This window comes from Schistocerca cancellata, chromosome 4, assembly GCF_023864275.1.
Source record: "Schistocerca cancellata isolate TAMUIC-IGC-003103 chromosome 4, iqSchCanc2.1, whole genome shotgun sequence".
Taxonomy (NCBI): Eukaryota; Metazoa; Arthropoda; class Insecta; order Orthoptera; family Acrididae; genus Schistocerca; species Schistocerca cancellata.
The window spans coordinates 532,580,094-532,607,948 of record NC_064629.1 but is presented as its reverse complement, the minus strand read 5'-3'; the positions used below and the strand labels follow the sequence as shown (position 1 = coordinate 532,607,948).

Below are 27,855 nucleotides of genomic sequence, written 5' to 3'. Positions count from 1 at the left end.
CTGAAATTCAGTAACTTAGTCAAGGATTGTTTTAAACTGCTGTATAGAAAGTGATATAATGAAGGAAACACTCCACAAAACCCAGAAAACAAAAATTTATCTAAGAAAAAAAGCCTTCTGAGTGATAGAAAAGTACTCACTTACACAGAGACAAAAAGTAATGAAAACATGAGACAGAAGATCAATAAACGCAGAATTGAAACAAATATAGGAAGACAGCTGGTACTCATATTTGGCAATTAGTAAAATACAACGTAACGGATAAGTAATTGTAAAGAACATTAAAATAGCAGCAGTAGGGCTACTACAGAGCAGACACAGCAAAAAGAATACCTAAATGATGATTTTAAAATGCGAAGTCAGAAATGGAGAGAAGGGCCCTATAGTGGATGAGAACCACAATGATAAATGAACTCTAGATTTTTTTTTGTCAAAATTACATCACACTGAAAATAATTAATGAAATATACAAACAGTCCATGATGACCCAAACACAGAAAAAGCTTACATATGCACATAAAGTAAACAACACATCAGTTGTTGCACTGAATTAAAAACATTGGGTTGGTGCATAAGTCCTTAGTGTTTTTCCATAAGATAATAAATACTACAGATACATATAACACAGACTTTAGTCATTAACAATAAATTCTCCTTCACTAATTACAGCAGTCTGCCAACACTGGGGTAACTTTTTGATTCCACAACTGTAGAAATTTTGAGGCAAAGAACCGGTTGAGCCATGTTAGGAGCACATTTTCATCTGGAAAGGAAGTTGCTTGGAGGTTATTCGATAGAGAGCACAAAAGGTAAAACTCTGTGGGTACAACATTAGGTGAATAAGGTGGATGTGGAACGGCTTCCCAACCCAACACCTGTAAAGTATTTTTTGCCAATCCAGCAGAATGCGGGTGGGCATTATTGTGGAGTAACATCACTTCATGCAGTCTTCCTGGTCACTGTTCTTGGATTGTATCTGTTGTTGACAATAAATGTCAGCAGTGATGGTTACACCTTAATTCGTAGCACATCACACCATCACTGTTTCCTAGATGTGTAGCATTATATTTTGTGGATGCACACAGGTCTTCATATGGGAGTTACTGCTTTGTTTGGGCACAACCATTGCTTTCTTTTCCTTATGTTAGCATAAAGACACCACTGCTCATCACCAGTAACTATACAGGATTGAAACTAAGCCTCATGATAAGCAAGCAGAGATGCACATATGGCCACCTGCTGATTTTTGTGATTTTGGCTTAGAGAATGTGGTACCATACTCCCAATTTTTTAACTTCTCCATTGTATGCAAATGTCACATGCACATGGAATGATCACAGTTCATCACATCTGTCAGTTCTCGAGTACACTGAAGTGGATCGTTGTAGATTAATGCATTTAAATTATCTTCTTCAAACCCTAAAGGTCTTCCTGAATGTGGAAAGTCACTAATGTCAGAACAAACCTCAACAAAATGAGAAAACCATTTTCTTACCATGCTCTGTCCAATGGTATTGTCCCATACATGGTGCAAATGTTTTCGGCTGCCTCTGCCCCTGTCCTCTTCTACTCAATTCAAACAGAAGAATATATCAGAAATGTTCCAATTTCTCTGCTTGGCACTCCATTTTCTAGCACCCACAGCTCCACTCACAGTCTCCAAATGACAAAATGACAGTATGTAAACTCAAATAGCAACAGTGAACTACAAATAAAAAATGACAATCAATAAATAAACTCATAGCAACCAGAATACCAACTTGAAAACAAAAATCCTGTGAACTTATGCACCAACCTAATAGTTTAAATATTCCATGAAAAGTGAAATTCCAGATACCTTCTATCCAAGCCCAGAATCCATCTATAGCATCTTTTCAATGAGGGTCACAAGTGAATTGCCAATCCAATCAATCAACATGACTCCACACACATTCACATTCAATGAAAATACACTGAAGAGCCAAAGAAACTGGTACACCTGCCTAACATCGAATAGGGCCTCCGCGAGCATGCAGAAGTGCCGCAACATGACGTGGCATGGATTCAACTAGTGTCTGAAGTAGTGCTGGAGGGAACTGACACCATGAACCCTGCAGGGCTGTCCATAAATCCGTAAGAGTACGAGGGGGTGGTAATCTCTTCTGAACAAAACATTGTAAGGCACCCCAGATATGCTCAATAATGTTGAAGTGTTTAAACTCAGAAGCTGGAGCCACTCAGTAGCAATTCTGGATGTGTGGGATGTAGCACTGTCCTGCTGGAATTGCCCAAGTCCATCAGAATGCACAATGGGCATGAATGGATGAAGGTGATCAGACAGGACACTTATGTATGTGTCACCTGTCAGAGTCATATCTAGATGTACCAGGGGTCCCATGTCACTCCAACTGCACGTGCTCCACACCATTATAGAGCCTCCACTAGCTTGAACAGTCCCCTGGTGACATGCAAGCTCCATGGATTCATGAGGTTGTCTCCATACCCGTACCCATCCACATCAAATTGCTCAATATAATTTGAAACGAGACTTGTCCGACGAGGCTTAAAGCTCTATGTCGTGCAGTCATCAAGGGTACATGAGTGGGCCTTCAGCTCCTACAGCCCATATCGATGATGTTTCATTGAATGGTTCATACGCTGACACTTGTTGTTGGCCTAGCATTGAAATCTGCAGCAATTTGCAGAAGGTTTCCACTTCTGTCACATTGAACGATTCTTTTCAGTCATCATTGGTCCTGTTCTTGCAGGATCTATTTCTGGCCACAGTAATTTGATGTTTTGCCAGATTCCTGCTTTCATGGTACACTCATGTATTGGTTGTATGTGAAAGTGCCCATGTCATTGCTACCCTGGAGATGCTGTGTCCACGCTAAAACTCACTTAAATCTGGATAACCTGCCTTTGTAGCAGCGGTAACCAATCTAACAACTGTGCCAGACATTTGTCGTCTTGTATAGGCATTGCCGACCACAGTGCTGTATTCTGCCTGTTTACATATCTCTGTACATGAATACGCATGGCTATACCAGTTTCTTTGGCACTTCAGTGTGGATCAGGTGACTGGAAGGAGGGTGGCGGAGTGGTATCTTTCTTGTACAGAAGTAGTGTTTAATACTCCTTACATGTTGAAAATCACTGCCCTGTTAGAATGTATCTATAAGAAAAATTTTGAAAGTTGGATTCTATTTTAGGCTCTACAATATCTGTAACGTCACTGCTAAGAGTAAACATAATTTTATGCAGAAAGGATTGTCAGTAACTACCAATGGCTCCCATCATGCTGGATAATGCAGTTTTGCGGATAGCTGTCATTTGTATAGCATTTCTTGTAATCTCTACATTCAGTGTAGACAAAGCTGAAGTGAGACTCATCAGTGAAGACAATTTGTTTCCTGATGGTGTACAGTTGTCTGCAATGAAGACTCTATATTTCATTTCTTCATACACTTAGGTAAAGACCTACAGCTTGTCAACGGAGTGTGAAAGAGCAGCCCACAATCCAAGATCCTGATTCAATGTGATATTTACAATTTGTCCAAATCTCTTCAAACCTCACCCTGTCCCATCCTCCAACCACACCATCCCAACCCACACCCACACATAAAAATCAATTCTGCAATTTCACAATATGACAAACGAATTTTATGACATGCTTTGCGCCCTCCAAATGCCAAATCATTTAAGGGTACAGTATAACCTCTGTTGTAAAATTAACTGACAGAAAATGATGACATGCGTTGTTCGACACCCCACTAGAACCCTACTGGTTATGTCATGCAACACTTTGAAAGTGCTGTACATATGTTACATTTGCATGCTTCTTCCACACTGTTGTTGACTTTTACAAACAGTGATGTATAATGGCAGGAGCAAGTGCCAAGTGTCTGTGTACCACTTCCAGTAAACTGCAGATTGGAAAATTGTGGTTGCAGCAGTCTTTTAGAAAATAAACAAAGCTAATATGCAACTGCAAAAAGCATTTGGCTGTAGACTACACACTGTCCGGCTTTAGGAAAGAAGGTGTGATGTGATTTCATAAATGCTCATATAGGCCAAATGCGAGCTGAAGGGTGCGGGGCACAAAATTTGAAAAGGAAGTACAATGTGAAGCCACAGATACAAATTTCTTTAAAAATTTCTCTCAATGAATTTATTTAAAATTTCTGAACATTGTATTTGACTCAAGTAAAGGAAATATCTGTAAATAATAAACATTGGATTTCTTTTCAGACTCATCTCTTTACATCTGTAGTATAACAAGTGATCAAATATTGCTCAAATTCTTTATCACATTCTTACAAATGAAATTTTATTAGTCAGCTACTCTGCAGGTCCATCTCTTTTGCAAACATGTAACTCTTACATGCCATTCACAAACTTTCCTTTACTTTAATTGAAACAGAGGAGGGAAGTGTTTTGCAGTTCACAAACTGAATAAAAGAAACTGAACTTAACCCAAAAAGAAGTACAGTACAAAGGCATTTATAAGCACAAAAGGGAAAAAAGTGCACATAACAAATTGCAAACATTATACTACATAATCAGATATCAGTAGAACGTCCAAAATAATTAACAATTATAACAAATACTAGTAAGCAAAATACTGCAGTATTTAAAAGCATGCAGGAAGACTGAAAAGCAACTGGTGTTACCAAAGAACTGAACATTAATCTTTCTACTTCTGTCAGTGCCAAAGAAAAACAAGAAATCTTTGTATCTTGCTTCCCTTTCATTTTTTCTCTATAGGGAAGTTATTCACTGTTACAAAACCTGTATCTTTCACTACTTGCACAGAAATGAGGACAAGAGTATAAACAAACATTAAAAGACATACCAGAATAATAAATCAGATGCATATATACAGTAGGGCTGAGAAAAGGCTTCATTAATTACTTTGAACATGTATAGCTCAGTTTGAATACCTGAAATCTTTATTACTGATGAAGTTTTGACAGGGCAGTCACCAATGCTTATCACACACAGAGAGTACTTAACGCATAATGAGACACCATCTTAGTCTACATATTCATGTCCTGTACACATGACTTTAGCCCTCCTCCCTTCTCTTACTCCCACCACACCTAGGGTTTTCCAGAAATGTTTAATTCAGTTATGTCTAACTATGCTTATGAAATTCCTTTTCCTCCTTTTATTCACAACCTCTTAGAATATTCGTTGTTGTAGCTATTACATAAAACCTAATATTGGTTATGAAATCATCACGGTTTTACACTCATTTAATGGCGTGTTACTCAATGTATTGTATCTCTGGACAACAATTGTTGTTATAATCTAATTTCAAAATCTGATAGTCAAAGAAGCTGAATGCATTTACTGCCTGACTAATAGAAAATTTTCAACTGTGTGCTCTTTTGAAAAGAAAAGCATATCAATATATCAGATTTGGTCACCTTACTTTTGTATTATACTGATTTCCAGAAACAAAGCAGTATATTTACCAACTTTAAGGGTGTTGAACCTCACATTTTCAAACTGGGCATTTTCCATGTGTTGTTTCTCTCCACCAAATACTGAATGTCCTTACCCAATCGTTCCACTTAGATGTGTCTACCTAGTAAAAGCAAAAAGATCAGCCCCTCCTGCTCTTCTTCTGTTTCAAACACTCAGTACAAAAATCAGTAAGACCTGGTTTAAATGATGCTACAAGAACTAACATCATTTGCTGATAGTATTGCTGATGTCAAGTAACTCAGTTATTGGCAAACTGTATAAAACTGCAAATGTGTAACAATAGGTTCTGGACATTGACTTTTAAAAGTGTTATATTTCCCAGGTTTAGTTTTGGTTTTTAGGGAACTTTAACAAGGGGAGAGGACTTGTACTTTAGATACATAGAATACCAGACATTGAAACTGAATTTTTACAATCAAAACATTTATTTACATTCAGCATGGAAGTAGAGCCATAATGGCAGTACAATACATACATACATACATACATACCTCACATATACTACACATTATAATTTTACAAATAAACATATAAAACAACAGTAACTTTCTTCACAACTTTGTTTACCTCAAACACCACAAAGAAGGAAAAATCTTCCATCTGAGATTCCACACATTATGTCTTCACTTACAGGTGCTTTATGACAAGAGCTCTTATACATAAATGGAAGTGCATTTATCAGATACGGCATTTTAATGTTACACATCACATATTATCTTTCCCTTTGTAACATCAACATAGAGGTGAGACTTGTAAACTGTTTGGTGAACATGTAACTTCTCTGTGATGCCAATTCTGAAATCCATGACTAAAATCTAAATTAACAGCACATTTTCTGCTTAATAAACCTTGAATGAAGATCACTGTCATCAGTAAGCTCTAGCACATGAAAACTATTACTAATTGAAACAATATAACCTGCTTTATTCTGTTTTCAGAGAATTCTACAAAAAATATTTATACTTTTGTTTTAAATATTTTCAGTGGAATAAATTATGAATGAGAAGATGAGCATGAGCAGCTGTTACTAAGTCAGAAACTTAAAGTGTGTTTGTTTGCTTGAGTAATACACTTCCAAATATTTTCTTGAACTCCAGTCTTTTACAAGTTTACTACAAATACACACAGAAAAATAGACAACAGGTTACTCCGACAGAAATATACCCTCTATCACATCTACAAATTCTAAGTATATGTGTACATACCGTGCAGCCATTCTATAAGCACAAATGAACATGCTAGCATAAATGCACGAATTTGCTTACATATATACCTTCATAGAGAAACTGCTTCAAACTAGCAAACTTTGTGGAAACTTAGTAAGAAAAGCAAATAAAATTTGTCTTGAAATTGCATATATTTAAAAATGAAAAACATCATCTGCATTTCCTCATTAAAAACATTTATTGCATGTCACTGTGGAGTTCACCATCCTCAATGCAAGTGAACTAGAACATTCTGCTAGGTCAGAGATGATAGGTCTCTCTTGCCAACTTCATACAATAATAGGTCACTTGGGCTACACATAAAGGTGATGATCGAGTATTCTTACAGAAACAAATCATTTAAATGACAAATTTAATGCATATTACAACACACCGCAGTGATATAGGCATTTTCACATGCCTCTATGTACATTCTAATGTGATTCATTAGAACATACGTGAAGTTACTTCAAATACAAATCAAGCTTTGCAGAGGGCTCTTCCTACTTTTGGAAGTTCCACTCCAAAGTAAAGTTTACAAACAGTGGTTTGACTGTATGTACACACTAGTACTTACTGATAATAGCCTCTTCGAGCCACCATTTATTTCATACGATACAACATTCCATCTCTTAAAATGGAGTATTCCTTTTTTTTTTTCCACAAGCCATATGTTCACATGATAGATATATTCTGCTATAATTTCCACATACCAAGCAATCATACCCCTATAGACTTCTTATCCTCTGCCAGCCACAATGTACTGAAATACCTTGTCATATGATCAAATAGCTGTAAAAGTTCATCAAATCATATGCGTTTCATATTTCCATTTAATTTATAGAAGTTGAACATAGCTTTTATTTCAATAGATCGGAGCAAAGTTCTAATATGCAAGATATACAGATTCTATTCAGCACCTTTAATGTTAGAATTTTTATAATGACTGTTGCTCATCTTTTGCAGAACTCTTAATACCATCACAACTCTAATCCCTAGTAACTTCAAAGCAGAATGTTTAAAATGGGAATTCAGTCTCTAAAATAACCCAAAAAGCTTTGGTGTGCTCTGGAATAGCATTTTTATTTTGAAAATAGAAAATGCCACATATTACAGAGCCAATTTCAACTTCTACTCATATGCACCTCCCCCCTTGCCCCCCCCCTTTCCCACTCTCTCTCTCTCTCTCGCTCTCTCTCCCCCCCCCCCCCCCCCCCCCCACACACACACACACACACACACACACACACACACACACACACACACACACACACACACACAGAGAGAGAGAGAGAGAGAGAGAGAGAGAGAGAGAGAGAGAGAGAGCGCTGAAATACATTTTTAACAGATACTGCAAAAGGAAAACTGATCACCACTGATGGAGAAAATAAATCAGTATTTCAGTGACAGTAAAGAAGTTGAACAGCATTACTCTATGCAGATGAATAATATATACAATGTTACTCTACACTAATTTCAACTACACAACATATACAGAGATATCAAGATACCTGGACAAATCTCTGACACTACATGCAATCTCAACTGTTAAATCTAGAAAATTCTACATTCTATTAATGCATGACACTTTATGACTAGCAAACAAGTGTGACATACTGTCATAAACTGTTTGCAAGTTGCACACTTATTACATTGTAGAAAAAGATAAATGAAAACCAAACAAACACAGTAGTAGTTTCATTCTATAGTTTAAAGCCTTGTGCAAATTCTTATTTTCTTGACAAATAAAAAAAGTAAGAATGACTGCATTTACAGTCTTTAACCTAAATTTAGTGCCTTTATACTCTGTCAGAACCTGTCTGCAAAGGAATCTTCTGAACCAAAAACCCTTCATAGAAAATGCAAAAGAATTTATAGGAATGAAGTGGTTCTTTGAAATTTTACCTGGAAAGCAGTCACATTTCAAAATGGAGTATCATCCATACTACTACCCCAGATCACACAAGAAATAGATTAACCAAGCACTTGCTCTGGCAGGCAGTCCTCGTCAGTGAACAGCCACCAGGCAACAACAGCATCACACTATTACTGGTGGCAACAACAACTAGATGACATTTCATTCGGTGAAATTTGGGGCAACTTTGCCCGACCGCAAACAGTGGTAACAGATTACGTACAACTTCGATACTGAGATAGAATTATTTTGCCTGCTGTTTTTGACAAAGCAAGCAAAATGGAGTAGGAAAGTAAGTATGTAGGTGTGTGAATTTTTACATAATCATGAAAGGCATTGGGAAGTTCATGTGAACCTGATTTGTGCTCCAGCCTTCTTTAGCATTATCCCAAAACCTTGCACATATGTTGATTGATACCTTTTGCTGGTTCCTCATTATACTTGTGGAGGAAATTTAAACGCAGAACATTAATAACTGATGATAACCATAAAGTAGTTTACACACAAATTAGCAGAAGAATACTGTCTGTGATGCTAGTGAAAAAGTGGAGAGAGTGCAAGCCTTCTTTGATGCTTCACTATAAGACCGACAACTAACTGAACAAGAGCAAACATCAGCGAATGCATACCAAATGTTTTCTCATGCTTGTCAATCGTGTAGACCAGAGAGTATTATTCTCGTTCTCTGAAACCAGGCTTCAGTGTGCAATTAATTAGTGTTCTCTGCCATTCCTTTCCATAACTCACTGTGCATTTCAAGAGCATTTACATGGTAGTGAATGGGAGGAAACACAACAGGACAAGAATTTCATCAGATAAACACTTGCAAACACTGAGAATATAAATTCGCTAATAAATTGTTTCTCGGTGTGAAAAAGCTAAGCAAGAAAGGAAGACAACATTAAAGACAGGTTATGAAGCAAATAATGTCACATAGAATAAGAGATTAGAAATCACGTGTTTTTGAATGTTTTCAAAAAGTCACAGGCATGGTGGATAGCAAGTGAACTCTGAAGCAAACATGTTGTTTGCTCACACACGCCTACCGTTTGCACATGAGAGAATGCAATCTGCATCAATGTTCATTTGATTAGTGTTTTCCATGCTTAAAATATCCTTGCAGTAAACACAACATTTCAAGAATGTAGGGACTGAAATGTAATATAGAACTGTCTCTTGAATGTGCACTAAATCGTGCATGGCTCTGAAAATCGAAGTATTTAAATTAGTCCAGCAAAGCTTGAAAATAAAGAGCTCTGTTTGCAAATACTTGATGAAAGATTTCTTTTAATGAATCTAACACTATATGAGCTACTAGAGTTATTAATGGACTCTAAATATATATTTTGCATTTTTGTCAGAGACAGTTATTGTTACAAGCAATGCCAGATTGCTGGGTATGGATCCAGAAAAGTAGCACAACAGACTCCTGTGTGATGCTCATTTTTAAGACAAATCATTCATGAACACCAGGTAACAACAGCTTACACAAACAGCAGTTCCTCTATTCTAAAATTTACATCTGATACTGGTTCTTCAGCAATATGTGAAGGACCCACGGACAAGACCACCATCACCTGAACTGAAAGTGAGTACACCATGAAGAACACACAGTGCAGCTAGTCACCTTGTGGCAGAAACCAATAGAACACCACAAAAGTGTGAAGCATTTTCAGAAATCACAGAAATGCCTGCAAGACAATTAAAAGAAAATTCTTTATGGTGTGATCATGATGATGATGACGATGATACTCCTCCAAAAAAGCAAATAGTGAAACAAAAAATTAATAATATGAACGGATCTTTAAAAAACAAATCTTCCTACTTGTCAAAAATTAAAGAGATGGTTAGTGCACTTTAGAAGCTCATATAATATTAATCCACGTGTTTAGCAGTTTCTCATTATTCCAGGGCACTGGGGGTTGACACGCAACGCAAGAGCAAACAAGTGTCATTGGTCCTTGGCTGAAAAAAAATCTCTCTAATGTTATTTTACAAATCTTCAACGTATAATTTTTCTTCAAAAACTGGGCATCATTTTACCTGGGCAGTCTACAATTAGACAATGGAATGGTGCCACAAAATTTCTACCAGGATTTAACAAAAGCCTTTTTAATCAACTTAGCAAGAAATCTGAGGCACAAATCTGTTTAGAAAGAGCAGGTGTAATGTCTTTTGACAAGATGTCAATAATGTGGCATCTGGAATACCCAAACGATCCAGATTTAGTAGGCGGTCTGGAGGATTTAGGTGATACGGGAAGGAAACCCCTTACACAAATTATGCACTTGTTTTTATGATTAGAGGTAACTACAGTAACTAGAAACTGCCTGTTTCATACTTTTAGTCTAATTCAGGAGTAAAACATGCAGATTTATTGGGGCTCTAACAGGAGCAAATTATCTTATAGCAAAATGCAAACCTGGAATGAAAACTGGTCATTTATGATCAGGGAACTTTCAGCTGAAGCATGCCCAGGCATTTACAGGTTATACCAGAAAAACCATATTTCAGTGTGAATAGACAGTGAGTGTTTGCTATTTAGGATGTTCCATGTTTATTCAAAAGCATACAAAACAATCTGCTCAGTGGCAACTTCACTTTCAACAATGCTCTTTTTTCGTTTGAAGATGGCAGGCTGACATACAATATTGACAAAAAAAACAAACAAATGAACAAACAAATGGATACAGTTAAAATTCACTGACAGTCATTTACAACCTGATTCATTTCAGAAAATGGCTGTGAAAATGGCAGATCAAGTACTCAGCCATACTGTTGCTGCAGCTGTCAGGACACATAGAGCAACTAAGGCAAAGCAGATTGATACAGCTTAAAACACAAAACATATGAACAATTTATTTGACCTTTTGAATAGCAGGACAGCATTTCCCTCTCATCCATTTAGATGTGTTTTATCAGAACAATACCCAGTAGTCATGGTAACAATAGGAAAGACAAAAGAATTTTTAAGTACTGTAAATAAAAATGAGAAAATTGTTACATTCCAGTCATTTAATTTATTTATCTGTTCCACATATAATTGTAAAAAGTATCCTTACAGTAGAAACATATTTCATTTGTGGAACTATGGGAGCTCATCTGCAATCTTCAGCTACAGTCGGCTACGGGGCGAACGCACTCGGCGTGCAGCACTCTCGCCTTCTGCTAATCACCAACAATGAACAAACCCAACCTCAGATACTTCACTGAAGAAAAAGCACTGCCAATTTCATGACATACATTGGTCAATGAGCATTGTCGTGATATGTGTGACAATCATTGACTGACAGAAAAGCTATTTCTGCTGTTGCATGTTCCTCCATAAGGACAGTCAATTTGTTTCTCCTCTGATCTGGGCTACTACCATCCACATTGTTGGCAGGCATTTCCCAACTCATTCTTCTTCTTTTATTACAGTGTGTAAAAATTACTTTATTTAACAGAATCATCATAACTTAATCCTTAGTGTTTCATATGAAGGTTTTCACTAAATGACCTGTCCGCATTTCATCTATTATTTGTACTTTTTATGATAAGTAAATATTTCGAAAAATCATTTTCTCCACCTGGTTTAAATCAATTCTTTTTTCCCCCCCACACAACTGTAACGTACAGGTAATTTCAGCTGTTGCACAAGAAAATGATTTTCCAGCAGGTACTAAAATAGTAAGTATTGCAATTTATGTAACACAGTATTGATGAAACTGTACAATTGTTTTATGTACAAGGAACTCTTCTTTAGTTTAAATATCATGAAGATCAAAAATAAGTGAACAATAATTTATTTCAAAATGTGACCAGGCAGGGTGCACTTATATGAAATAACATTTGTTCATTCTGTTATATGAAATAACATGGGTTCATTCTTTCTGCATTATCAGTAAGTCTACATGGACACTAACATAAAATGTTGGGCATCATCCATCTTTAACAGATCTCTTACAGCATGCATCCATACAGGTATGTCATGGCCTTTTTATCTTCTCAACATACTGGCAACTACAATGTAAAGCATGACTAGATACATTCATAGACTCGGTACTTGGGAAATGGAATTTTCAAAAAACTTGTAAGTAACTTGAATTTAATTTACCTTACTCCAATGGTAACCAGTTCTGAATATGAATTATTGGTTCCTTCATTATAACACAACTGAAGTAAACACAACCCAAGGTGACATACTGTAGGATACATAGTAAGATGTTACGGGAGAAGGAATAAATAAATTCAATGTGACTGAAAAATGTGAGCTTCAAAATTTCAGTTCTGTCTGTTACAGGGAACAAGGTTTAAGCAATCTCAGCAATTACAGGGCCTGTAGAGGTATTCAACAAGTCTTTTTAGGCAGAATATAAGTGGAAATAATTGTTTTAACTGATATTCCCACAATTCAGTTAAATAATTCTTCCAACTTTAAAAATAAACAGCTAATTTACAATTTCAAGGCTGTTAGGATATGTGATAGTTTAAAATGACCTGCTGTGATATTTTACACTGAATCAAAATAGCTGAGAATAATATGCAGATATTCTAGTTCTGAACATAAGAAAACAATAAATTGTAAATACAACACACACACACACACACACACACACACACACACACACACACACACACTGTTGTCTTTCAACATTGCCAGCTGACTGTGTGTGTGTGTGTGTGTGTGTGTGTGTGTGTGTGTGTGTCATTTCCTCATAAATTATTTACATTCTGCCAAAACTTTCCTAAACACATCTACAGAATTAATAATTCATGTCATAACAAAAAACCACCTTCAAAGGAGAACCCTATAACTACATACGAATTTTAACTGTCACTAGTAAAAGTCAGTGACATTAAGCTTATGACATGTTCTTCAGTATCAGACTATGATAAACTACCCACAACACATCAGAGCAGCACATTGCGAGACTACTTCAAATACTTTAAAGGACACTTATATAACTAAATATCCTAATTTTATAACACAGCATGCACACTAACTGACAACACAATAAAAATTAGCAGTTTCACCTAGTGCTGATACTGCTTTTTCCCCACTGACGTTCACTTCTTGGGGGACCACAGTCATGGGGAACTTTTGAAACAAGTTTCCACTAGTTGACGGTAAATTTCTATTCAGCAATTTCACACGATAATAATTTCGGCTTTATACCCAATCTCAAGTGCAAGCTGAAACATCATAAACAGTCGGACATGCCTAAATGACACATCATTTAGGAAGTAAGATATATCTTGTCCCAGATGTCATATGTACTCATATCTTGTAATATGATAACTGGTTTAAAAGACAAAATATATGTTATTTCAATGATGACATGTCATTTAGGCATGCTGGACATTTTATGACATTTCAGCTTGCACTTGAAAACACACACACACACACACACACACACACACACACACACACACACACACAATAAACTGTATATATGTCCCTAGCAAGCACACTGATTCTTTAATGGATAAATATTATACCATATATTTCAGATACGTCGCAAAATTGTTTTTTATTTCCGCAGAACTTCTTGAGGGAAAAAATGCAGTATGGCACAGAATATTGCAAACCTCAGAGCAATATGGAAACACACACAATCTTCTTAGTACGAACTACCAACACACAACATTCTCATATGGGCATATATTAGTACTGCCTTTCATCACAGGGCTGACACATCACAAGCATCTATTCATATTCACTATCACACACACATATTCCTTAAGACTATTCAAGTTCAGACCATTACAATTATGATCTGAGCATAATTTTGAATGAGCACATAGAAGCTGAGAAATCAGCATTCAAGAAAGAGAAAAAAATTAAAAAACCTTCATCAGCTGTACCACAAATAAAATATCACTTTTTTAACAGAATGTTTGAGACCTTGGTAAGATGACAATCCAGGTGTTGGAAAAGCATGTTGAGAATCACAGACGTCACGGAGCTAGCATATTATACGCAGCTCATTCCTGAAAAGAGATAGCTATGAAGTTCTGTGTTCTTGTACACTTACTTCCTGGATTAATTTGTTACCACACAATACAAAAATTGCAAATTTTTATCTGGTAATTACAAAAAATTCATTCACACAAATTACACAATTTTCTCGAAACATTCAAGAGCACTATTTACTCAGATATAAACTGTGCCAGTAAAACATGCTCAAAGTAGCACATGTATGTAAGATGAATAACATTATGCACAAAACAATTTAATACAAAGTGTTCCACATTTTAAAAACACTGTGAAAGATGTACATCATACTAAATTACTGTGACACCTATGCCCAACATATGGCTAGTTTCATGCTATCACTGCCCATTTCCTCCAAAAGAAACAGCTGCATAAATGCACACACATATAGCAACAATGAATTTAAATAAGCAACATCCATAACAAAGCAAATTAATGTCTGAAAAGTAATTGCAAACATGCTGAATGGCAAGTGAATCTACTGTAAAGAATAATATCTTGAGATGTAAGTGCTGCAGAGTAGTGTTGGTTGCCAAAAAGTACAGAATTATCGGATATCTTCACATTATCCTTCAAAAGAAATATTTCTGCAGATCGTCAATATAATATGTGGTATAGCAAAATCAAAAATTGACAAAATAATTGGTAATTATTTAACTCTGAATGTTCTACCTTCTGCATAGTGGTTAGCTTTAAAAACATTAATTGTTCCTGCCCTTGTTGCACTACAGATTTCTCTCTCTCTCTTTTTCTAACACAGAAAAAAAAGCTCCCCCCTCTCCCCCCTTCTCTCTCTCTCTCTCTCTCTCTCTCTCTCTCTCTCTCTCTCTCTCTCTCTCTCTCTCTTTCACATTCACAATTATGTGGAGTACAAACAAAATGATGTGATGTAGATATAAACTGAACATTAACCATTACCAAGATATTCACAGAAAACCAGCAGTTTCCACTGAAAGTTGTCGATGCACATTATGCACAACAGCATAATGCCTGTGATAAAATTATATCAACTAGTTAATTAGGTGTTCTAGTATGACAAACAAGGACTTTTAGAATGGGGCGATTGTGATGTTTCAAAGATTTTTGTTTCCACATTAACTCTTAATGACAGGTTTGAGGTTTGTATTGGTGGCCATGGTGTACTGTTATTAAGTCAGTTACAAGAAAAACATTAGTATTTTTCCAAGAATGGGTGAACGAAGGGTTTCATGGTAAGTATAGAAACAATAAAAAATGTTTCTGTAAAGGAAAATATCAGCAGTTTCACACCACTACATCCCAAGAAACTTAAAGAGTTGTAAATGAGCCTATTGCATTGTTTATGGTGATAGCAACAGTTTTTAAGATTAATAAATCACAGTCATTTCACCATCTGCTGCAAATCTGGTCAATGAAGAGTGTGAATAGATTTAAGCACTTATCTGTCACTTCCGTGTGGCTTAGTATCTTTACGTTTGATCCCCGGTCAATGCTAGGATTTTTATCCTTCATTTATCACCTCTTCCACATCTAGAAATGTTTGTTGATGTGAAAAATGCCGAGTTGCACTGTGGTTTGAAATCCATGTTAAACTGTTGGTCCCCCTATAACTGGCTGGGTGAGTCAGTTTAAAGATCAAAGGAAGACAATGGCATCCCACCTCCAACAGGACCATGCCTAGTGAAGCATTGTGGAGTTCAAAACAATCATCAGATTGATGACTGCTTTACTTATGAAAATAAATCACTACTCACCAAACAAAAAGAGTGTTGAGCAACAATCAGGCACATAAAGAAGAAAAATTCTTCAGCAGTTGGACAATATACTCCTCCAAATCATTCTCTCTCTCTCTCTCTCTCTCTCTCTCTCTCTCTCTCTCTCTCTCCCCCCCCCCCCCCATACACACACACACACACACACACACACACACACATACACAGAGAGAGAGAGAGAGAGAGAGAGAGAGAGAGAGAGAGAGAGAGGCACTCACTTTTGTCTTCTAACATTGCCAGCTGACTGTGTGTGTGTGTGTGTGTGTGTGTGTGTGTGTGTGTGTGTGTGTGTGTGTGTGCGCGCGCATAGGAGGAGGACTTCGGGACTTCGAAAGGTAAGCAATTTTTCATCCTATCTATGAGCTTGCCCATTGCTCAAAACTCATATTTGGAGAGTAGTGATCTATCACTTACACATCAATACTCATCAGCCCCTTTCTGTAAGTAAAATGACCACATAAAAAGTTCCAGCACTAGATATTGCCATCTGTTCTCTCTGCTAGTTTATCTGCATCCCAATTTCACTAATTGTTTCAGTAATAGGTTCATAAGCGTGTTTCAGTAATAGGTTAATAAGCACATCTCTTTTGCCTAACATGGTAGTTATCTACCTCGTCTTTCCATCAAACTGAAGCAGACAGCTGTCTGTGATGCAAATTAATTGAACTAAGGCAAAAAATACCTTACCAGCAAAAATCGATCTCAATATAACCTATTACTGCAATGACACACTACAAATAAACCCATTAATGCTACATTTTATGGAGCTATTATAAGACAGTAAATCCACACTCAACAATCTAACATAATACCAATGACAGAATTAGGTCATAATGCATGCAGCAACTATCACCCAGATAACATCAGAGCAACCCGCACGTGTAAAATTTTATCTATACTGCAAGTAAACTGCAGTGTATGCAACAGTTACATTAAGTACAATCAGTGAAATGTTATCTTGGTACAGTTATGTTTAGACATATACAGAGAAATCTGTGCAACCCTTGGTTAAACAAATTACTACTACCTACTGGAGTGCTTAGAGAAGCTATAATACACTACACATTGTGCAATTACACCATTAGAAATGACTTTTGCAGTAATAATTTCCAATAACAAATAATTTATGAACACAGGGGAGAAAATTTTACAATTAAAAGCCACCCATTAAATTATAAACAGGAGAAAAATAAATAACTGACTGACATTCACATGGGTAAATAACTATAAAATCACATTCTACAAACAGGAACAATTCACTTCAAGGGGTAAAAATAATTTTATAAGTACGAGTCAGAAAGCTCATAATCAGATGGGTTGACTATTGTACTCCGAGTATACGAAATGCCTTTGCCAAAAGAAGAGACAGATGCGCGCTCGCTAGTACGAATATCTGTGATAATCAGAGTATCTCTACTGGCTTTCAGACCTGTAGGAGGGGCGTCATCCACCTGCTGTTGGGGCTGCTGCTGTGCACGATGTTCTGGCTGACTTTGCTGCTGCTGGTGGTGAGAAGAGCTCTGTTGTGCCAAACTGACTCCAGCTGCTGCTTTAGCTGCTTCTCGTTCTTGGAGGCGTAGCTTTAGCATTCTGATTTTCTCTTCTTTCTGCATAGGGGAAACATGTATCATTTGAAATCAATTGAAAATATAATTATGACCGGTAACGGCCAAATCATGGAAAATGCTTTACATTTTTGCTTACAAGAACATCACCTTGTGCATCACAATCTCAATTATAATTGATGAAGTAAATCTAAAGATATATGATTTAAGAGTAAAGGCAACACCTCACCAACCAGCAGAGGGGTTGAGCCACTGAGAGGCACATAAATGAGACTGAACACTTTGTTGGCTTTCTGAAATATCCTTTTTTTGAGAAAGGGTATGGGAAACTCCCGCCCCCTCCTCCTCCTCCCCCTTCCACCCAAATAAAAAAAAACACACACACACACACACACACACACACACACACACACACACACACACACACACCTTTATGGGTACATTGTGTTTGCTGAACAATTTGTGCCTAATCTATCAGAATTTTATGCTACCACATTTAAACATGAAGACAGCTTTTTATTTGAATTTAATATCTAGTGGTCGGTGACTGGAACTCGATAGTAGGAAAAGGAAGAGAAGGAAACGTAGTAGGTGAATATGGAATGGGAGTAAGGAAGGAAAGAGGAAGCCGCCTGGTAGAATTTTGCACAGAGCATAACTTAAACATAGCTAACACTTGGTTCAAGAATCATAAGAGAAGGTTGTATACATGGAAGAACCCTGGAGATACTGGAAGGTCTCAGATAGATTATATAATGGTAAGACAGAGATACAGAAACCAGGTTTTAAATTGTAAGACATTTCCAGAGGCAGATGTGGACTCTGACCACAATCTATTGGTTATGAACTGCAAATTAAAACTGAAGAAACTGCAAAAAGGTAGGAATTGGAGAAATTTGGAATTTGGATAAACCGAAAGAACCAGAGACTGTAGAGAGCTTCAGGGAGAGCATTAGGGAACGATTGACAAGAATGGGGGAAAGAAATACAGTAGAAGAAGAATGGGTAGCTTTGAGAGACAAAATAGTGAAGGTAGCAGAGGATCAAGTAGGTAAAACGACGAGGGCTATTAGAAATCCTTGGGTAACAGAAGAGATATTGAATTTAATTGATGAAAGGAGAAAAGATAAAAATGCAGTAAATGAAGCAGGCAAAAAGGAATACAAATATCTCAAAAATGAGATCGACAGGAAGTGCAAAATGACTAAGCAGGGATGGCTAGAGGACAAATGTACGGATGTAAAGGCACATATCACTAGGGGTAAGATAGATACTGCCTACAGGAAAATTAAAGAGACCTTTGGAGAAAAGAGAACCACTTGCATGAATATCAAGAGCTCAGATGGAAACCCAGTTCTAAGCAAAGAAGGGAAAGCAGAAAGGTGGAAGGAGTATATAGAGGGTCTATACAAGGGCGATGTTCTTGAGGACAATATTATAGAAATGGAAGAGAATGTAGATGAAGAAGAAATAGGAGATCCGATACTGCATGAAGAGTTTGACAGAGCACTGAAAGACCTAAGTCAAAACAAGGACCCAGAAGTAGAAAACATTCCATTAGAACTACTGACAGCCTTGGGAGAGCCAGGCCTAACAAAACTCTATCATCTAGTGAGTAAGATGTATGAGACAGGCGAAATACCCTCAGACTTCAAGAAGAATATAATAATTCTAATCCCAAAGAAAGCAGGTGTTGACAGATGTGAAAATTACCGAACTATCAGTTTAATAAGCCACAGCTGCAAAATACTAACACGATGCAAAATACTAACACGAATTCTTTACAGACGAATGGAAAAACTGGTAGAAGCCAACCTCGGGGAAGATCAGTTTGGATTCCATAGAAATCTTGGAACATGTGATGCAATACTGACCCTACGACTTATCTTAGAAAATAGATTAAGGAAAGGCAAACCTACATTTCTAGCATTTGTAGACTTAGAGAAAGCTTTTGACAATGTTGGCTGGAATACTCTCTTTCAAATTCTGAAGGTGGCAGGGGTAAAATACAGGGAGCGAAAGGCTATTTACAATTTGTACAGAAACCAGATGGCAGTTATAAGAGTCGAGGGGCATGAAAGGGAAGCAGTGGTTGGGAAAGGAGCGAGACAGGGTTGTAGCCTATCCCCGATGTTATTCAATCTGTATATTGAGCAAGCAGTAAAGGAAACAAAAGAAAAAGTTCGCGTAGGAACTAAAATCCGTGGAGAAGAAATAAAAAACTTTGAGGTTCTCTGACGACATTGTAATTCTGTCAGAGACGGCAAAGGACCTGGAAGAGCAGCTGAACGGAATGGACAGTGTCTTGAAAGGAGGATATATGATGAACATCAATAAAAGCATAACGAGGATAATAGAATGTAGTCAAATTAAATCAGGCGATGCTGAGGGAATTAGATTAGGAAATGAGACACTTGAAGTAGTAAAGGAGTTTTGATATTTGGGGAGCAAAATAACTTATGATGGTCGAAGTAGAGAGGATATAGAATGTAGACTGGCAATAGCAAGGAAAGCGTTTCTGAAGAAGAGAAATTTGTTAACATTGAGTATAGATTTAAGTGTCAGGAAGTCGTTTCTGAAAGTATTTGTATGGAGTGTAGCCATGTATGGAAGTGAAACGTGGACGATAAATAGTTTGGACAAGAAGAGAATAGAAGTTTTCGAAATGTGGTGCTACAGAAGAATGCTGAAAATTAGATGGTTAGATCACATAACTAATGAGGAGGTATTGAATAGAATTGGAGAGAAGTGAAATTTGTAGCGTAACTTGACTAGAAGAAGGGGTCGGTTGGTAGGGCATATTCTGAGGCATCAAGGGATCACCAATTTAGTATTGGAGGGCAGTGTGGAGGGTAAAAACCGTAGAGGGAGACCAAGAGATGAATACACTAAACAGATTCAGAAGGATGTAGGTTGCAGTAGGTACTGGGAGATGAAGAAGCTTGCACAGGATAGAGTAGCATGGAGAGCTGCATCAAACCAGTATCTGGACTGAAGACCACAACAACAACATCTAGTGGTCATCAGGACAACCGAAATGGTTCTTTGTTTTCTTCATGACAGTGGTTTTTATTCTGAGATATAACATTTTAAACTGCTTTCAGGGTGGGGTAGGATGGCTGGGGTTAGAGGCATCTCCTGCCACATGCTTGGTCAGCGGGAACCGGAACCCTGGACCCTGTCTCCTTTGCCTGCTGACTCTGTCACTGCTCCTTTTCTCTGTGTTAATTGGTTTTACATGGTTGGCCTCCTTTTCTGCCACACCCTGTTTTTTCCTTTCGTTTTTTCCCTTATAGGAGTAGCACTCTGTTGATTTGTGGGTGCAGCCCTCGTCTTTAATGCTTTCCCAATGATGGATCAGATATTGGGCAGCTGTGGGAGGGCCTGCGCTCTTTGCATGGAGATCTCATGGGGACACTCATAAGCGGCCATAATTATTTCTCTCATTGTGTTTCATTATTAATCATTCAACTTAACTCCATTAAATTTTAACCCTTTTAATTTTCTGGAGCACTTGAATAGAAGGAATTGTTTACTCTGTAGCTGTCCTCGCCCTTAATCAGGCTAGTGGGGATCAGGTGCTGGCGGGGTTTTCTCTCATCATAGCTGAGCCCTAAGAGAGACCACTTGTCTGCTCTAACCTACAAATGAATTCAATCCATATTCTTTTACTTCTCTGCAAATAGTTTCTTCAGCTCTGGCATCAGCATTTCCTTCAGAGCCTCACTTTTACCACTCCTACATACTTTCCGCATCTGAACATATTCCTAGTGGACATCCTTTGTATGAACGAACACTTGACTGAGGGCCTGATGACCTTGCTGTTTAGTCGCTTACCCCTAGCCAACCAACCACTCGTATCTTTGTTCGTCTCCTCCTCCCGCTGTTTCATCCATCTCATCCCACCCTCCCCTCTCTCACTACCCATCCCCTCTTTGCCCCATCTCTCTGCTCGGCCATGCCTATCTGCACGTATATCCCTGAAACACATTCCAACATTACCCAGTCATGCAGGCCACACAAAATGTCAGGTGTTAGCAATTTTTTTCACTCTTGTCCCTACCCAACAACCAACAAGAAAGTGAGTTATTACTGTGTTGTCATCCAGTTCTGAGCTATTTTTAAAATTTCAAGTCTCTAACTGATCAAGAAGTTCGTTTAACATCAATTGCAAAATTTTAACTGAATAGACAGACAGATAAGAAAGTGATGTATAGAGTACATTTTCTTATGGAGGATAGGAGGTAGGAGCATGTCTGGAATAAAGCACTTATCTAAAGCCACTGAATTGACTGATTTTTCATGTTACCTGTCACAGTGTAAGGACCCAAGTTCAAAGGTCAAAACAAAATCGTGCACTAATACACCTAACAAACAATTTGTTAGCAATGCAAATGCAATCTGGTTTTGTTCTGTGAAGACTGTATAAGAAACATGCACCATTTAACATAACCCCTATGAACTAGCAAGAACAAAATTCCAACAGCATTCTAGCATTTATATATTCATAACATAGCATTTATGTATATATAAATTTCAATATTATGAATAAATCACCATAAATTTATCAGACTTATGTTGTCCAATGTAATAGTGATAAAAAATAAGTAACTGTTCACACCAGTTCAATCAGATTACTACCAAGCAGTCCTTAATGCCATGACATAAAATCCAAAATGCATTGCATATATTCTTGGGTATTGTCTGTCAGCATGTTCCAATACATGTCAAAAACTCAACAGTACTTGCTTTTTAAGTATTGGTTCATATATATTCATCGGTGACATACAAGAAGGAAAGGTCAGTATCTGCTATGAGGAAGGAAAAATGTTTCATAATTGTCAAAACCAATGTTGAATGTTATCTTAACAGGATAATACACAGATTGTTTAAATCTTAGGGATCTGTGGCTTTCCTGTGGCAGCAGTTGTTGAGCATATCTCAACAACAAACGTAGGAGGGTGCTGCCAATATTCATTAATAATCAAATATGCACACTCATACCTTCAGCATACTACAGCCTCAGTATTAAAAGACAAACACCAGTACATATAGTCCCGAATCTCCAGGTATTCTTCACAGCATGGCAGATCTCACTTTTTACCAGCCTCACAAATTAACTTGATGTGTTACTGATTGGACAGTTACACAGTATAACAACTTGGCAAAGGGACTATCATGAACAGTCAGTAACAGCGAACTATATAAAATGAGTTTGACATGCAGCCACATACTAAATATATGTTAGATACACTTTCACACAATACGTAGGCTATTATTGCAGTTATTACTAGAGACAGAAAATTTCGAGAAAACGATACATGAAATTAGCAGTTTTTAGTGAAATAATGCAAAATTGGCAGTTTTTTACGAGATACTGCAAAATTTTTAATTCTGCTGTACAAAAATTTTATAAGTGTGAAGGTGGCAGTTTACTAATATTAGTAACTGATAGTTATTGAATGATAAAACCACATTTCGACTTCTAATCTCCTCAAAGGTGAGTTTCACATATAATCTTAAACTGACAGTTCATCCCATGTAATGAGCTTTGATCTGATGACAAAAATGGTACCAAAATTAGCAAATACAACACAAAATTTGAAAAAACAGCAAATTTGGAAAAATGAACAACACCAAATCTGGTAAGAAGTAACACTGAGTCTGGTGACAAAGATACTGAATTTGGCAAAAAATAACTTAGAACTTGGCAAAAAATAGCTCCAAATGAAAAAAAAACCTAATTTGGCTATAAATTCCAATGATTTTTCCCTGCCCCTAGTTATTACTAACTATCAGAAACATTGAATTTACACCAGCAATGTGCTTGTATAAATCTAAAACTTTAATTGTGTATCTGATGAGTAACACTTGGTAGAAAATTCATAGTTTTCTGCTTATTCCTTCAATGTATTGCAATTTTTACAATGATACACTTCATGAAGCAAACCTCTGAGCCAAACAGGGATAAAGAGAAAGGAGGCAAGAAAGGTACAGTTATATCACTGAGTCATTCTGATTTTTGCCAGTGATCTCAGTGAGTTTAATCTTGTAACTTCTGTTGAGAATGATAAAGTTAGGGTGTATTTGGGTTTGCTGATACATGGAAAACAGTCTTGTCACACTCTCTTGCAAGAGATAGCACAAAAATGTGGATTTAGACACATCCCCGCACCCTTTTAGGTGCACAAAATATGTCATTTGGCTTTGAAATCAATAACATGTACATTTGACATTATTAGATATAGTGAATGAGAAAAGAGAAAGAGGGGAATAAAATATTTATTTTCCTCTGTGAAGTCATAGCTTCATTTCGCCATCTTGTTTGCACCCATATTTGAGGTAAGATTTTTACCACTCGGAGGCAAGGTGGTTTACAGTACACATCAAGAACTAAGGGTGTATATGAGTGACATACTGTTATAAAAATGATGTCCTATAAATTCAAATGATTAATTTATACATTTGTTCCAAATACCTATTGTAGCATCACAGGCCATTATATAGGACATAGAAAATCACACTCAGTGTTTAACTTAGCTAACAAAATATTTCAGAAGATTTCTTAATGTGTAAGACAGGCACAAAGACTAGACAGCCAACTATGTGGGAAATGGGGGAAATTGTGTGCAGAGACAGAGTAAGCCACGGAAGCTGTATATGTGGGGAGTGGTACGAGTGTTAAAACATCGAAACCTGCTGTGACGTGGGACCGCTTACTCCCTGCTGGTGATTTGTCAGATATGAGCTCGGTCCATAGAACAGTGCCACGGATGACAATGTATGGCAGGCTTCTTCTCTGTGCAGAGGCACGAAATGGTGTCGATTTGGATCTCGAGTGATGATCCGTCACATACACAACATTATCTACTCTGGTGATTACGATATTAACATGGTGCTCAGTAAGATGTTAATGTGAAATGCTTACGATGAATATATAAGAAAAAAACTGACATCTGAGTATCTGTTGACTTGGTGATCTTAGTTGGAGAACAGCTCCACACACAACTTCCAGGTGAACAAGAATGATTAGCACAGCAGACCGGAACTGAGTAGCGGGACTGGTCCACTACTGCAAACAGTGACTGAATTATTTAAGGAAATCAGTATCTAGAACATCAGAAGGGACGGTGTATGCACTTGCATGTACTACATACATAAGTACGAGGGGCTTTCAATAAGTAACTTTTTTTTTTTTTTTTCCTGAAAGCGGATTGGCTTTATTCAAGATTCCAGTACAACATATTATTCCCCACTCTTTCGGCCCCTATTTTCCAACATAATCTCCGTTCAATGCAACATCCTTACACCACCTTACTGAGAGGGTTTATATGCCCCCACGGTACCACTCTACTGGTTGATGCCAGACCCAACATCTTGCTGCATCATCAGTAAACTACCCATCACCCACATAACACGCAAGCAATTCTGCACAGACGGTCCTTCATTGCTATTTATGGTCTTCTGCTAGGTGGCAAGGAACCTAGTGAGCACACAACTTTGAGTGTCCCAACTGGTGGGTGAATATGCCTGCACTACCAACAAAGATGTCCAGTTGTGCAGTGAGGTGTTCGATTGTGACCCGTCGATCACCTCGAATGAGAGTGCTCTCAAATTGCAACACTGGAGGAGTCGCACTTGTGTGCAGCTGGCTGGCACACGGAAGATCAGACAGGTTTGCACGATCTCGCTGTGACGATGACAGATGCCTTGCCAAACAACTCCTGTGCTTTCGTTCAGTGCCAGGGCTCCGTAGACATTGTGCGAGTGTATATCTGCATGTGAGATGCTCTGGTTTCTCATCAAATGAAACTCAATGACAGCTCTCTGCTCGGAACGCATCTCCGTTACAGACGCCGCTCTGAAAGCTACGTATAGCACTGCCACCGATTAGAACTTCGTGAAACTATAGGGGCTGAAGCAGGAATATTCCAGAATGTCCTACAACAAATTCCACTTTTTTTCACTGAAATGGTCTGAGAAAAAACAAAAATGTATTGCATTGCTTACTGAACACCCCTCATACGAACATCGGTCAGCTACCACAACACCGCACTATTATGTCCCACATATCTGTCAAACTTGGATTTAAGTAATCCCCAGAGCATCAAATCAGAGAATAGAGCAGTACACAACAAAATTACAATTTAACTGAAAACATACAAAGAAAACTTGTGGACGAGGAGCTTCATATATGCGAGACAGAAAATGAAAAGGCCCTCTTGTCAAAAAGTTTAGACTTTGAGTTACTGTAATTTTTACTTTCAGCATTAAACTCTGAACAATTTGTAAAAAAATATATATCTATCTCTAAATCTGAGTTATGATAGGTTGAATATTTGTGATGGAAAAGAGGTGTTTTGAGATAATGTGTTTTAAAGTTTCACTTTATTACCATTGTTTAATTGGGCATATTTAAGAAATAAGTTCTGCATATATAATACCCTTAAGATGTCCTTCGTCAAATGGTACAGAGTTTTTTTTAAGTTAACATTACATATTATGTAGTGAACCCCTTTAGACATACAGCACACTACAGTATACATAAATTTAAAACCAAGTAAATTGGTCTCAAATTTAGAGAAATTAGTGCACCATGTGCTGCTTTCTTCCGGCAAAATTTTGGTACTTTTATTCTATGTTATGGCCAAATGTTAATTGGCAACATCTGTAGGCATTTATAACTCTAGTATAAAACTGGTCTACTTGTCTTGTTTGCCATTACTGTAATCACAAAATTCTTTTATGTAAAACTGCTCTGAGCTCCTTAAATGCCTCTAAAATTTAAGAGATGCTATTTTGTGAAGCATTGTATACATAGATGCAAGATTTTGAAAACAGGCCTCGTCAGACCAATGTCATTTCACCATCATGACAAGAGATCTATTTTTAGAGGACTGACATAGAGTTCTTTTAAAGATACTATTGACTCCTATTGGATTTAAACAATTTTCAAAATGATATGAACATGTACACAACGAAATGAATTACTATAACACACAAAAAAGCAAAAATGGATATTCTAGACATTACTGAACATTTTTGTTTGTACTGAGAATTTTACTTTTCTGACACAGCACAGCTCTAAACTGTAATCTCATGAAGTAAAAATGATTATTAAACTGGACAGCCTACCATCTTAAGTTAATTAAATCTGGCATTGTGCTAAACATAATGGCACCACGCAGACGTATGCAGTCTATCAAAAGTAAAACAAAAAAGCAAGAAACAGAAATTCATCTTTCTATAACATGTAAGGATGCAAGGAAAAGGAAAGTACACACAAATACTTAGTTTGGTTACTCACAGCAGCTATAAGCTTTTGTAATTCTTCATTTTCTGCCACCAGTTTCTGGTATTTTTCCTCATCTTCTTTTGTCATGCCAACATCAGGATTGTATTTTGATTCTGCTTTATCACGTGGATGTCTGATCACCTCTATTACCTGTAATTGTATAGATAAAAAGTACTGTATACATTCATACTGCAAGAGTATCGTCTATATTAAAAGAAACCTAAGATAGCTGGCAGTACACAAAAAATGCAATGAAATAGGTGAAGGAATGAATAGCATTGACTAGTAGAGGAATAGTATATACCTAAGGAGCAGAAGAAGGGAATTATGAGTCAATAAATAAATAAATGAATAAATAAAGACCGGAAAATTTAATAATGAAGGCAACAAATAATAATACTTGTGCTAATACCTTAAAAGATAGCAACACTCTATCTTCTCCATAACTACCACCTCATGACAGAAATTTCTCCACACAAATAGAAAAGTGAAATTTTTGATTTAACATTAATAGTAACAAGTCCAGAACTGTGCAGCAAAAAACCTGGTTGTCTTTTAAAACACTCTTTCAGCTGAACTAAACTGAGCCTCAACTACAAATTGCATTCGTTCTCTTCTTTCAAATTCTGCTCTACTGTTAACCAAGTAGGAACATCATCTCTAAGAGAAACAATT

At 37.1% G+C, this 27,855-nt stretch overlaps 1 protein-coding gene across 3 annotated transcripts in view; it reads right to left on the bottom strand.

Moving 5' to 3' along the window:
* LOC126183196 (gamma-aminobutyric acid type B receptor subunit 1) overlaps positions 1 to 27,855 on the bottom strand; it is a 523,138-nt gene that overhangs the window by 392,942 nt on the left and 102,341 nt on the right. The window contains exons 15-17 of one of the 3 annotated variants that reach the window (XM_049924953.1): positions 27,193 to 27,330; positions 17,750 to 17,927; positions 7,923 to 14,565 (exon numbers count right to left, since the gene is read on the bottom strand). In XM_049924953.1, the coding sequence (XP_049780910.1) occupies positions 14,549 to 14,565; positions 17,750 to 17,927; positions 27,193 to 27,330 (333 nt within the window). In that variant the 3' untranslated portion in view covers positions 7,923 to 14,548. Of the gene's footprint in view, positions 1 to 7,922; positions 14,566 to 17,574; positions 17,928 to 27,192; positions 27,331 to 27,855 lie in introns of those variants that run through there. The other 2 variants (XM_049924952.1, XM_049924951.1) reach the window with 2 other exon arrangements.